We start from the raw sequence: 15093 nt of genomic DNA, 5'->3' as shown, positions 1-15093 counted from the left end.
ATAATTGAATTTAGCCATTTCATTTTGTTCTCAAAGATGAAGCATACCACCTCTCTTCCCCTTTTTCTCCCTTGGTACTTGTTGCTTCTTAAATTATTTGTATAAGCTCTTTCAAAGGCTGCTTTATTAAGGATGTCTGGGGTAACCATACCCTCTCCATTCATTCCACTTAGATATTTCCCAGCTGAAATTACAAATTCAACCATTATTAAAATGATCATTGACACATCTGTTGGGCAACATTTCTTTGCACTATCTTCACTCTTGAGAGCAAACAAATATTTCTCTGAGCATTTTAAAAGTTGACTTCATTTTATTATTATAATGTAAGGAATATTACTTAAGGAATCAGAAATCAGGTACCACTGATCTGGCCTCTCTGGTTAATTGCTGGGAAAAAGTGGATGTGTATTTTACCTCACTGAGCCAGATATATCTAACAATACCTGAAATAGAATTGGAATTCTCCTAGTGAATCTGTGACACTTAAATCTTAAAGCATGTGAAATAATTATTCCTTATACATTTGTTTTGTTTAATAACCACCATGAACATGATTTCTTTATGATAATTATTAATATGCAATAATAATATTCTTCAGGCTACCTTCAAAAGTATTGGAGACCTCCATATTAACATCACATTGAGATTTATTATTTGAAACTATTTTTGTCTATTAAAATTAAATTCTGATAGTGTTGAGATAAGCTATTCATTTGCAGATGTGTGTGTGTGTATGCATATATATATATATATATATAATTATACACATGATTCTAAATAGTAGTAATTATTTAGCAAACACAAACTATATTATGGTATAACCTTTGTTTGCTTATTCATTAAATGTGAACTTAACCATGCAGATCAGCATTCTGTTTTCCAGCATACCTTTGGAAGTTCAGGGAATGACTCAAAAGGAATAATTTGAGATAATACCACTTTCACCAATACATATATATAGTGGTCAGATAGCACCCACTTCCTGAAATAATATTGCCTAATGAAGAGCTTGACACAATCACTCTCAAAACATTTCTAGTAAGAATGAAAGAGTGAGTTTTATTTTGGGTGAACTTAATATGAAGATCTTTTTGAGGTGTGATGATAGGATGTTACCCTGTGTGTGAAAAGGTGTTTTAGTTCCAAAGTCATAGATAAAAAAAAAAAAAAAAAAAAACAAGTACATTCATAAATAAAAATCTACCTTTGCCAAGTTTTTCAAGGTGAGAAATGCAGTGTGTACAATCTATTCTTGTCTATGTTTTTTTTAGCTAAAAAAAGATTTCTTTTATATTTAAAAAAGAGATAAATTCAAGATCCTTTGAAAATGAAAAGAATATTATTGATCATAACTTAAATCCAAAAGTAATATAAAATTAAGTCAGAGGAAGACAATTATCATCACAAGATCTCACTGCATTGTAGAATTATAATTTGCTAGACCATAACTTAAATGCTGAACTAATGTAAAATTAAGTTAGAGGAAGACAATTACCACCACAAAATCTCCTATGTTATTGACTTAAATATTCATCTTATAATCAGAAATTAACCAAATTTTATTATTGGTATAAATTACATAAAATATTTTTCTATATAATAAATAATTATATTATCATGATACACTACCATTGTTGAGCCGCTATCCTCAAAGAATTGAGACAAGAATGTGCACTACATTTTTTTCTCAGTCTATTTCATGTATTTAAAGGTGCATTATTGATTAGAAAATCCTCTGGAAAATAATTCTTCCTTAAGAGGTTGCAGGTAATTCTTGCTTATGTCCTCGTTCTGTATAGAAAGAATAACAAAGCAAAAAGAAAGGTCACAGGAACCAACAAATACGGATTACATTCTAGAACCACAATACTCTATTAGATTAACAATCGACCTGGAAAAGATAAAGTACACGTGTCTGACTTCACCAGGGGATGGAAAAAAAACAAAACAGAAAAACCCAGCCTGCGCATGTTCCCAATCTTTACTGTGACTAGAGCAGTGAAGCTTTCTCAGAAGTCAAGAACTTTTGGAATATACCACAATACAAAGCATTCATGAGGAGAGACTGTTAACTGAAACCTACAGGGTCATCGCACTTTCTGGGACTCAGGACCCTGTTACCCTCTCCAATATTATTAACACTTAAGCTGCTGTCTATGTGGGTTATTTTCATCCACTTATATTTATCACATTAGAAATAAATCAAAACATTTAAATGGGTATTTATTAATGTGTTAAAAGTAACCATAATAAACCCATTACATGTAGCCATAAATAACACATTCTTTTTAAAGCTATATTTTCAGAAAACAGTGAGGAGACTCATAATGTTTTACATTTTTCAAATCGTTTAAATGTCTGACTGAATAGGACAGGCCAGGTCCCTGTATCTGCATGTTCATGGAATTGCTGTGACATTACTCTTGACCACCTGTGTCATGCAGCCTGTGCAAAACTGCACTCTGCTTCTGTGACAATCTAATTTGGGAGACTGATATAAAAAAACACAAGTGATATCTTAGTATTATTATGAAGATTGCTTTCACTTTGTAGCTCCACTGAGAGGATCCACTTTGAGACTTGCTCTACTAGGAAATCAATTTGAACTATTAACAGTTTGTGGATTCGTAGCATTGGACATCATAGAAAACTGAAATTCAGCAGTATAGCTCACAGTATGGATTTGAGGGGAATATGAGGACAGTAATCCTATTCAGGGTATATGCATTTCACCAATTGTTTTTTTTTCTTTCTTTCTTTCTTTCCCACTAATGCTTCAAAGAAGAGATCGTATCAGTTATAAAAATGGTGACAGCGATTGTTTCTTGAAATCTTGCTATGTGTCAGTCACTCTGCTAAATGTTTTAATTTCTCCGTCTCATTCAGTTCTTACAACAGCTGTATAAGTATAGTTATTATCTCCAAAGTTAAGATGGGGAAGTTGTGACAGACAGAGTAACTCTGCCCTGGCACCCCAGTTGGTTCTATAGCATGATTTGCCTTAGAGCTGTCTGCATACACAAAATGGAGTTGATCTCTCTTCGTCACATTCCCCTATTACCTCTCAAAAAAAGGTTAGGGCATAGAAACTTAACAGTTATGATGAATATATGCAAGTATGTTATTGTTTTTTACAAATAAAGGAAAAAACAATAATAAATGTCCCCAATGAAAATCTGCATTTGTCTTCAATTACTAACATCTCCATCATCAGGTAACTTATATTGTTCTGTGGGCACCAAATTAATAATAAATGCACATATGTACAATATTATAGCTGCAAAGTTAAAAAACACCGTGCATAATATATTTATATAATATTCTGCTGTCAAATCCTAAATAAAACTTTTGATGGACAAAATGTGGCAAATAATGATAAAATATACCTCTTGTAGGTAGGGAGAGAAGGACTCAAAGGTGACTCTAAAAGATATAGGTAAAATTTTATTCACAGCAGAGTGATTGATGCATAGTTGTTCACTTTATAATAATTATTTTTAGTAATATATTTATATATGGTATTTTGTTGGCATTACTTTTTCATAAACACTAGGAGTCACATTCCTGCTGAAGACAAGTGTATGCAAAAACTAAGCCTTACATAATGATGTCTGTATTTCTTCAATAATTTGTCACCTAAAATGTATTTTATGCTTCATAAAAATGCTGATGTGTGACTCATATTTAAAAAAAAGAAAGAAAAGTGTCTCTCAGATTGGAAGGGTGATTTGAATGGATTAATGGGTTTTAGAAGAAAATACAACTCAGAAATCTCATTAATGCAAGAATACAGTGGAATCCCACTGACTCTGTTGTGTACAGAATATAGTAAAGTAACATAAGAAAGGGCAGGAAGTTTTTCAAGAAAGTTTACAAACAGTCTGGGCTTAGGGTAGTGTCAGGTTCTAATGTCTTCACATTCCTGATTGTGGAGTATAGCTTGCAGCAACTGAAGGAGGGCAGAGATATGTTCATTCAAAAATGTTATGGGCTTTGTAATAATCACCAAACTTACTATGTAACTGACAACTGACCATCACACACCACCTTACTACTTGGTTATGTTCGTAAATTTCAACAACAATCAATGTTAAGTTGATAGTCACTGATTTATAACACACATCAAACTTAGGTTAATGTTTTGGAAGCTTACTGATACAAATCAATTTTTTGCATAAAAACAGGTACGTGTTTTTCTTCTTTTAAATTTTATCCATTGGACTTGGAATTTATAGTCTTTTATGCACAAATATAATTATAAAGATTAGCTGACAACTACTAAGTTTTCTATTTTTTTTATAAAATATGACTTGAATCTAGTTCTTACCACTGTAATGTAGTACTCTTTGGACTTAAAATGTTTAATTGTCTGATAAAAATTGCACATTTTAAAATATAAGTACTTTAAAACATTTATAAAACAATAAAGATTTTTTGAAATAATCTGGAGTCATTTAAAATGTATATGTATGATAGATAGAAATAATTGTATGTGCTAGAAGACAATTATAAGATAATTATTAAGACAGTCGTATTTATGTTTGAATACCTTTTATTTTATTTATTTATTATTTGTTTTATCCTCACCCGAGGACATTTTTTCTAATTTTTGTTCAGATAGAGTGGGAGGGAGAGAGAGGATGAGAGAGAGAGAGAGAGAAACATTGATGTGAAAGGGACACATCGAGTGGCTGCCACCTGCCCTATCAACCAGGGCCGGGGCCAAACTGCAACTGAGGAACACGCCCTTAGCAGGAACCGAACCCGGGTCTCTCTGGACCACAGGCCGACACTCTAACCACTGAGCCAAACAGGCCGGGGCAATACCTTTTCTTTTAAATAATAAAAATAGATGGACATATGGCTGGATGGACTAAATTGTTGACTCTTTACACTAAGAACAAATTTAATAAGAATGACTGTCTTAAGTTGAAGAAACAAATAATTTTACAAATCACTACATTTTCATTGCACTCCTCAGGCTAGACTTAATGGATCTTTTCAATTGAAATAAAAATGTTTAGGGAAATTTTTGTATTTAAATAATTATCCTTCTCTTTATAGATGATTTTAGAATGTAAACATTTTAAGCAACAATGGTTTGGCTTTCAAACTACCAAGATTTCTATATCATTGCTTAGCATCTAAAGAACACATGCTATCGCTGAATCATGCAAGGTGCAGTTAGACTGGATAAAGATGATTGTGGAAATCATCACAACCAGGAAAAAAAGCTGCTCAGGTTAGGATCTGACAAGGAAAGACTACACGTGGGTAGTCTGGACGTGCTGGAATGAGGCAGCAGAGGAAATGGAGAGCAGGGGTAAGCATATGTGGAAGGGGCAGGCCTCAGTTAACCCTGACTGCATTCCAGGAATCTCATCGCAGTGTCCTGCACCGGTTACGTCTGATTGATCAAGTGATACAAAATTCTGAGAGGTTGCCCGGTCGGTGTGGCTCAGTGGCTGAGTGTGGACCCATGCACTAAGAGGTCACTGGTTCGATTCCCAGTCAGGGCACATGCCCAGGTTGTGGGCCCAATCCCCAGTGGGGGGCATGCAGGAGGCGGCCAATCAATGTTCTCTCTCATCAATGTTTCTATCTCTCTCTCCCTTTCCCTTCTTCTTTCTCTAAAACCAATAAAGGAAAAAAAAATTAAAAAAAAAATTCTGAGATGTCACACATTGAGATCTCTAGTGTGAAACAAAATAAAAGTATGATTTAAGTTAGTACACTGAGGTTTTGTCTAAAACCTTGAATTAATTCAAGTTTTTAAGTATAGAAACAGACCCCAAATACTGCCAGTATAAAAAATGATATAGCCCTGGCCGGTTTGGCTCAGCAGTTGGAGTGTCGGCCTGCGGTCCAGAGAGACCCAGGTTCGGTTCCCGCTAAGGGCACGTACCCCGGTTGCAGTTTGTCCCCGGCCCTGGTCGGTTGTGCGGGTGGCAGCCACTCGATGTGTCCCTTCACATCGATGTTTCTCTCTATCTCTCTGTTCCTCTCTCTCCCTCCCACTCTACCTGAACAAAAAATGGAAAAATGTCCTCGGGTGAGAATAAAAAAAAAAAAAATGATATATAAGTCTTCTATGTTGGAGTATAGTTTTGGAAAATATATATTCTCTGAAATCTAGAGAATTGTTCTTTTTGTTTCAAAAGTTGTTATGTAAACTAGATTCCTACAAAGAATGCAATTTTATTTCCTCTAGGGAACTCGAATAAAAGTACTGCAATCAGTACAATTCTTTAAAAGGTACTTTTATTCCTTAACAACTAAGTTAACTGGAGAAGGTAGTACACATAATCTATGTATCAAAAAATTTATTTTTATTTATATTTATTCCAAATATATGACAAATGGATTATATTTTAAAAAGCATTGAATTGCAGACTGGGGAGGATAAGGTTGACGGGGCCTTCGGTGAACCTTAGGGTTTGCTTTACGCATTGATCGGTCAGCAACACGAGGAGCACTGAGTATTGGCTGAAAAGTATTCTGATAAATTAATTTTGAACTTGTGAATGTGCTTCTATTTCTAAGGTCTGGGAATTGGAAACATGTTCTATGTTTTTTATGAAGATGGAATCAAAGTGATACAACCCATAGAGTGTGAATTTCAGAGGCACATTAAGCCTAGTGAAAAGCTCCTTGGATTTCAGGCAAGTGGCTTAATAATTTCTTTTCATTTTTATGCTTCAATTTTGTTAAGTAGCATTATATTTGGGAAATACAGTGAAATATATACATATATGAGATGTGTTGGGAAGAAAAGATTAAAACTGTGATACTGGCTGTTATTTATGCAGGTTTTATATTTGAGGCAAAATAATATATTATTTATTCCTATTTACTTGTCTGTAATTAAAATAAAAGCAATGGAAGCAAAATACAAAAATTGAATACAACACAATAAGTTCTCCTGCTCTTTAATTTATTACATTTCCAATCTTGAGAAACGATGTTCCCTTTAACAAATGAAAGAAAATAGCGTGTATATAATCTCGTGGGGAATTGGGGTATAGTCAATGCTTTATAAATGTAGGTTTCCTCTTACTCTTCATCTCATTTTTTTCACGAGGTCTTGTGAAATGAACAATTTAGATTTACTTAGAAAATATAATTTATTAATGTGTACCTTATATGATTTATATATATTAAGGGCTATTTTTGCAAGATAGTAAGAAATCATAATTATTTTTATACCACAATAGTGATCTATAACTCCACATAAATATGTGTAGACCAAAACATGTAACAGTAAAGGTATCTATGTTACTGTATGTTCCCACACAAGTTCAGACATACACCAAACACCCAAAATTAGATAAATTATTGGAAGACCTCATCATGTAACCCTCTCTTTATACTCATTTTTAAGGTTGTCATGACCGTCAAATATGAGTAAAATAGATATTAATGCCATGGTTTAGAGCTTTTATTTTCAACTCTTATTTCCAGCCTACTAGTTGTCAGTGTTGTTGTTGAATATTGATATATGGAAGTGGGCCAAACTAGGTTTACAGTCAAAACAAATAAATTACACAATAACTAATAAATAATAATGCAAGGATAAACTCTGTGTTTCAATAGCTCACAACTGTAAACCTACTCTTGCCAACCCTGTATAGAAATGACAATTTATACCCTGAAGTCATAAAATGAGAAGAAAGAAATTGTGAGAGTGAGAAAAAATAGGTCAGCTTCCCTCCTGATATTCTGTAGGACACAGTAATTTAATGACCTCTTAATTTAAATAAAGGGAATAATTTAACTCAATATATCTGTGATTATTTAAAATACATAAAACCATTCTAATTTAAAATATCTTACTTATAGGGTAAATTCTAAATAGTATCGTTACCATTTTTAATCTGTAGTTTACAAATAAGAAAACATTTAAAATTATACATGCAATTTTATTTAGTTGTATTATTATACCATTTTAATACTAAATAAATCCATTTTGAATAAGGTGTGTATGTGTGTACATGTGTAAATAAATAGATATATAAAAATATAAATATTTATTTTTGATATGGCAAATCATTCAATTTTGTACCCCATTCATATTTTTATAAAAGCATTATGGATTGGAAATCTGGGCTAACACACAGGTATAAAAAAATGTGGCATCAAATTATTATTTATTTATGTTTTCCTTTATTGAAGTTTTAGAAAAGAAGGGAGAGGGAGAGAGAGATATCGATGAGAGAGAACATCAATTGGCCGCCTCCTGCATACCCCCCACTGGGGATTGGACCCAAAACCTGGGCATGTACCCTGACCAGGAATCGAACTGATGACCTCTTGGTGCATGGATCAATGCTCAACCACTGAGCCACACCGGCAGGGCTCAAATTATTATTTAAATGAAAGCAAAATAATTCGACAGGAGAGTTTCTCTCTGATTCCTACAGGACCAGCAGTTTTGTAGCTAATGGACACTGATGTGTTCATTATGTCACAGACATAGAAACTTCAGTTACTAATATAATAAATTAATCTGCAAAATCCATATTTTCATCACAAAATGTCACCTCATGAATTTGGTTTATGAATTTAGAGACAAAGAATCTTCTTCCAGCATTACCTGTGTGCTGTCTCGAGTATCAGTAAATGCTTCAACACCATCGACTCATGCCTTGAAGAATGTGCTTTTCCAGAACATTTTTCAATCACTGTAGATAAGTTAATTTTGCTATTTGCAATGTAAAGATAAAAAAAACAAGCAAAGCCCAGCGGGTGTGGCTCAGTGGTTGAGCATCGACCCATGCACCAAGAGGTCACCAGTTCGATTCCCAGTCAGGGCTCATGCCCTGGTTGTGGGACTGATCCCCAGTGGGGGGCATGAAGGAGGCGGCCAATCCATGTTCTCTCTCAAATTGATATTTCTCTCTCTCCCTCTCCCTTACTCTTTCTCTAAAATCAATAAGAAAAAAAAATTTTTTTTTAAATCAACCAAAAACTTGATGTGAGCTTGTGATAGATATGTCTGGACAAGAGGGACGTGAAGTTTACTTAGTTGAATTTCTTTCTTTTTAAAGCCTTTAGGTACTTAGACTTCCTCCTAAAGCATCTACAGTAGAAATTATATAGAATTATGTTTATTTATATATCTCTATATACCTGAGTATATACAGATAAAAATAATATATATGTGTGTGTAAATTATATATAAATTTCTACAGAAAATAAAAAATTGAATAGGAAGTAGAAACCAAACACCAATGATTATAGCCCTAACTCATTTTTCTCAGACTGAGAATCTTTATCCACAACCTTTGTCACATCAGCAGTGACAAAGCAAGGGAAATTAGTTATTAAGAACTGATTTACTGCATCAGGTTTCGTGAGTCATATCTCCTGGAGATCTTACAATCATTCTACATATGAGATTATGCAGAAATACATATTGTAAAATAAAAAAGATATATAAGAATAGAAAAGTAGCATTCTTATATTACATGAAATAAAAATTTACTAAAATTTCTATGGTCTTATGGAAAAGTAAGAAAAAAAGACTAAGAAAAATCAAGTTTGTATTTTAAGAAGAGAGCAATAATTAGTGTGTTTGTGTTTAAATTTATAAAATTTCTACTGCTTTGGATATTGAAATTAATATACAAGACTATTTCAACTAACCAATATATATTTTAAAGCACTAAGAATAATATAGAGAATAGTGAATTGATTAAAACCATGATATCCCACTTATAATTGTTAAATGTAGAATATAGAAGCATTTGTTTACACCATATATATATGTGTGTGTGAGTGTGTGTGTGTGTGTGTATTTCTTTTGTAAATATTCTAGTCTGTTTATATGAAATAAAGGGTAGAATAGATAAACTTTTATTTCATATTGTTTTATTTTTTATTCCTTATTGTGAGATAAGCTTAAATAATTAGACTATGTATGAAGAGACACTTTCGTGATATACAAGATTATAGTAGTAGAAAAAAGAAGAAATTGATCATGTTATGCTTTGAGACTAAATGTTGAGCAAAATAATTACTTCTTATTTGAACTTATTTTGTTTTCTATGTTTAAACATGAAAGATTTCAATTCTAGAGTATGAAAGCTATTTGGTGTAATATTCCACTAGATTTAAGTGTTTAATTATAAAATAATTTTATGAGAAAATTGTTGAGTATTAAGTGAGAAGAACATTTTTTTGTTCTAAACAGAACCAATAGGATTATTTATATCTATATGTTTATCTGCATTTGTCTCTTTGTGTCTATGCCTTTAACTGGCTCAGATGGTGGTGGGTAGGTGGCATGTTTGAAATTTGTAGGGCAAGCCAGCCAACAAGAAAATCAGATAAGAGTTGATGTTGTAGTCTTGAGTCTCTGATCCACAGGTAAGGTCAACAGACTGGAAATTCAGACACAAATTGCTGTTACAGTCTTGAGTCTGAAATCTGTCGGCAGACTGAAAACTCAAGTAGTATTTCTATGTTAAAGTTTGAGGCAGAATTACTTCTTTGGGAAATCTCATTCTTAAATCTTAAAGCCTTCAACTGACTGGATCAGGCTCACTCACCTTAGGGAGGGTGATATGATTTATTTAAAGTCAACTAATTGTAAACATTAATCACCTTCACAAAGACATCTAAAAGAGTGCTTGACCAAACAACTGGGTACCATAGTCTATTTGACATATAAAATTAACCATCACATCTTACTATCTGGTTTAGTCAAGGACCTTGTTTGATTAGTGTTAGTATTCCCGACACGCTTAGTACAGTGTCTTACACATGGCAGGTGGTCAAGTAACACTTGTTAAATGAATTTAGTAAAAATCTCTGGGGCTCTTTATTCTTCTTTGCATCCTCTAAGTTTAAAAATGTATACATCTGATTTTTTCCTTACTGCACTACTTATTTTACAATTCCCACAAAATAGTGTTCTTCTACTGTGTTTTAGAAAAATGTTTCATAGAATCATTTATCATTTCATTGTTTCAAGTAAATATAATCTCATGAGTCTGTTAATTCAGGATAACATAGTCAGAATGTACTGTGCAGATACTCTGTATAAGATAGTTGGAAGTTCCATTATATAAAAAAAAAAAAGATTTGTTCCTTTAGCCCAGCTGGTGTGACTCAGTGGATTGAATGTCATCCCATGGGCTGAGATGACCGGGTTCAATTCCCGGTCAGGGCACATACTGGGGTTGCAGGCTTGATCTCAGTGGGGGGCATTCAGGAGGTAGCCGGTTTATATTTCCATCTCTCTCTTCCTTCCTCTCAATCTAAAAAATCAATTGAAACCCTTTTTTTTTTTTTTAAGTTAGGTCATTTGGCTTTTAGAAGATAAATCTGGAGTGCAAGTAATGGAAAAGAATCTTTTGCGAACATGTTTTTTCCCCGAAAAAGGATTATATTTTTCAAATTCGTTGTTGATATTAAGAGAATAGAAGTGCAATTCCAAAAATAACTCACTGACCAGTTAAGTTAGATAAAAAATGAAATGTTTAGAATATAGAATCTTCCATCAAACCTTTCAGAAGATGCTGTTTGCTTGCTCAAAATAAAAATTCAATTTTGGTGCAATGTCAAATTGCATCAGGTTTCAGCTTCTGCGAGTGAGTTAGTAAGAATTTGTACAACATGGTTTCAGTTATACTTTCATCTTTTTTGTTATATTGCCTTACTTGATATAATTCTTGCTATATTTATCCTAGTTGTACATGCTATTTCATTTTGTCACCAACAGTATGAACCTCAAGCAAATAAAATTCTACTCCAGACTTATGAATTCAGGACTAAAACTGAAATAAGTATGGCAAAATGTTTAAATTATAAGCTCGAGGATGACAGACTTTTCTAAGCTTACCAACTTTTTGACTCTTCTGGTTGTTAACTATTGTGTCATGCTTCCATATCATTGTCTTAATCTTTAATACTCTAAAGAAAATTATTTTCCTTTATTGATTTTTAGAGAAAGACGAAGGGAGAGGGAGAGAGTGAGAGAAACATCAATAAGAGAGAACACTGATTGGCCGCCTCCTGCATGCCATACAACCTGGGCATGTGCCCTGACTGGGAATCAAACCTGCAACCTCTTGACACATGGGTCAATGCTCAACCACTGAGCCACAACAGCCAGACTTAATCTTTAATACTTTTAACTCAATTACTTCTATATTTGCTTATTATAATCTAGCTCTTGTTCTTCACAAAACCACGGTATTAGCTATTTTTTATGGTTACTAGAAAAGTTTAGGAGACATTCACACATGTCTTATATTTGGGACATAGGTGTTCTATTCCTGGTGTTAATGCTGAGTAACACTGACCTGCAGAACAACATACTTTCTGCAGGGTGTCAGATGCAAATCACCTCTAAAATGTCTGTTTGCCAGGTATGGAATTTTCACATATGGGAATTAGCCTACCTTTAGGAATAAATACTCTTAGTACTCTATTAGAATGAAATTTTTACATAAGGATTTTGTTCATAATGTCCAGAATACTTAGGTATCAAGAAATTGAAACAGATCTGAAGTGGGGAGCACAGATGTCCACATTTCTTTCTGTGCTGGGGTCTCCCCTCACCTCTAGCAGTGCAGCCTGCAGGGCATTCATCAGTCCCCTTCATCATACTTCCAGCTCTCCCTTTCAGCATTTCATTGTTTCTAATCAGATTACTACTGCTCCAAACTCTGTCTGCAAAAATAGTTGCTAAACACCAGCCCCTTTATATGATGCAGACAATTTATTTCCCCATGAAGCCACTGAGCAACCTTTTGAAGTCAATACCACTGTATGTTTTTGAAAGGTAATCGAAATGTTTCCCCACTTATTCTTTTCTCAGTGGGTCTCTATTCAAACATGGCTTAACGTACAAAGCGCGATAGAATGATAAAAATTTGAGCTATCATCCCTTTGTGGTTATAATGATATCCTGCAAAGAGCTTCCTAAGGAGAGTAATGTAAACTACCTCTAACTAGTCCTCAGAAGATTTCTCTGTAGATTTTGAAGGAAATAAATTTATAGAATTGGTCTTTGAAGCCCTAGACTTAAAGAGGGCTTCTAATCTTTTATTAAAAAATCACACTGTTTTAAATTCCTCCTTTGCTTCTAGTAGACAGTAAGTGTGTAAGCCTAGCATTCAGGGAACAACAGTGGGAAGTTTATAAATTGTGCAACAGCATTTTCATGGAGTTATCTGGCATGTTAATAGGTTTAAGTAATTTTATCTAAGATAACATATTAAGTCTTCTTTAAGACATTATTGATAAGTACCAGCCAGGTTATTGGTATAAATGTGACCAGAATTATCATTGTGTCAGGCAATCTATTGCCATCATTTAAAAATATTTTTATATGAGTAATAAGGACTCACTATGCACATATAAGAGTACTTTCTATGCATTTTAGAAAGAAATCTATTTACATACATTTAATGTAATTTGGATTTTTTAATAGAAACTCTTAAGGGTAAAATTGAACAGTCTGACATAAAAAGTTATTCATGCAAATGTCTTTAAACATGAAACATTTTCACTTGATATTAATAAAATTATATAAATCAATCTTATATAGATCTTTGTTTAAGATTTAGTTTTAGTAAAAAAAATGTACTATTTCTTTTTTCAAATAAACTGATTTGCATGGTAAAAATAATACAAAAAGGCTTAGATGGAAAGTAGAATACAAAAATACATTTAAAAGTATAGTACATCAGGATCAAGTAGGATTCATTCCAGGGACACAAGGATGGTTCAACATACACAAATCAAAGCAATACATCACATTAACAAAATAAAAGATAAAATCAATGATCTTATCAATAGATACAGAAAAAAATATTTGATAAGCTACAATATTCATTTATGATTACAACACTCAATAAAATGGATATTGAAGAAAAGTACCTCAATATAATAAAGGCCACATATGACACACCTTCAGCTAGTATCATACTCAGTGTTGAAAAACTGAAAGCTTTTTCTCTAAGATATGGAACAGGACAGGGATGTCCACTGTCATCACTCTTATTTAACATAGTTCTGGAAGTCCTAGCTGTAGCAATCAGACAAGAGAAGGTAGTAAAAGGCATCGAAATTGGGAAGGAAGAAGTAAAAGTGTCACTTTGTGCAGATGACAGAATTCTTTATATAACCCTAAAGAGCCCACCAAATAACTATTAGAAACAATAAACAAGTACAGTAAAGTTGCAGGATACAAAAATCCAATTCATTCTTATATACTAACAATGAAATTTGAGGGGGAAAATGAGAATAAAAACAAAAACAATTTCTTTTGCAATTATAACAAAAAGAATAAAATTCCTAGAAATAAACTTAACACAGAATATGAAGGACCCATATACTAAAATTATAAAGTATTACTAGAAGAGATTGAAAAAGACATAATTTCTGTGTTCATGAATTGGAAGACTCAATGTAGTTAAAATGTCCATATTACCAAAAGCAATATACAGATTTAATGCAATCCCCATCAAAATCCCAATTTTATATATATATATATATATATATATATATATATATACACACACACATTTTTTTTCTTTATTGATTTTAGAGAGAGAAGAAGGGAGAAGGGAGAGATAGAGACATGGATGAAAGAGAATATCACTTGGCCGCCTCCTGCATGTCCCCCACTGGAGATTGGGCCCACAACCTGGGCATGTGTCCTAACTGGGAATCAAACTGGTGACCTCTTAGTGCATGAGTTGATGCTCAACCACTGAGCCACACCAGCCGGACCCAATGATATTTTTATTTTTTAGAGAGAGAAGAAGGGGGAGAGAGAAATAGAAACATTGATGTAAGAGAGAAACATACATTGGCTGCCTCCTGCACACCCTCTATTGGGGATCAAACCCCACCCAGCCATGATGGGGAATTAAACTGGGACCACTCAGTTCATGGGACAATGGTCAATCCACTAAGCCACACTAGCTGGGCCCAGTGACATTTTTTTAAAGAAATAGAACAAAGATATCATGAAATTTGTATGGAACCACAAAAGACCTCAAATAACCAAAGCAATCTTGAGAAAAAATAACAAAGCTGGAGGTGTCACACTCCCTGACTTCAAATTATACTACA

The 15093-nt window shown here is 33.3% G+C and overlaps 1 protein-coding gene across 1 annotated transcript in view; it reads left to right on the top strand.

The window, feature by feature from the left end:
* The window catches only part of FSTL5 (follistatin like 5), a 700938-nt gene that overhangs the window by 597688 nt on the left and 88157 nt on the right, over nt 1-15093 (top strand). The window contains exon 12 of the mRNA XM_036241790.1: nt 6547-6665. Coding sequence (XP_036097683.1) covers nt 6547-6665 — 119 coding nt within the window. The remainder of the gene's footprint in view (nt 1-6546; nt 6666-15093) is intronic.

The sequence above is a fragment of the Molossus molossus genome, unplaced genomic scaffold, assembly GCF_014108415.1.
Source record: "Molossus molossus isolate mMolMol1 unplaced genomic scaffold, mMolMol1.p scaffold_m16_p_4, whole genome shotgun sequence".
Classification (NCBI taxonomy): Eukaryota; Metazoa; Chordata; class Mammalia; order Chiroptera; family Molossidae; genus Molossus; species Molossus molossus.
This window is presented reverse-complemented; position numbering and strand designations above follow the sequence as displayed.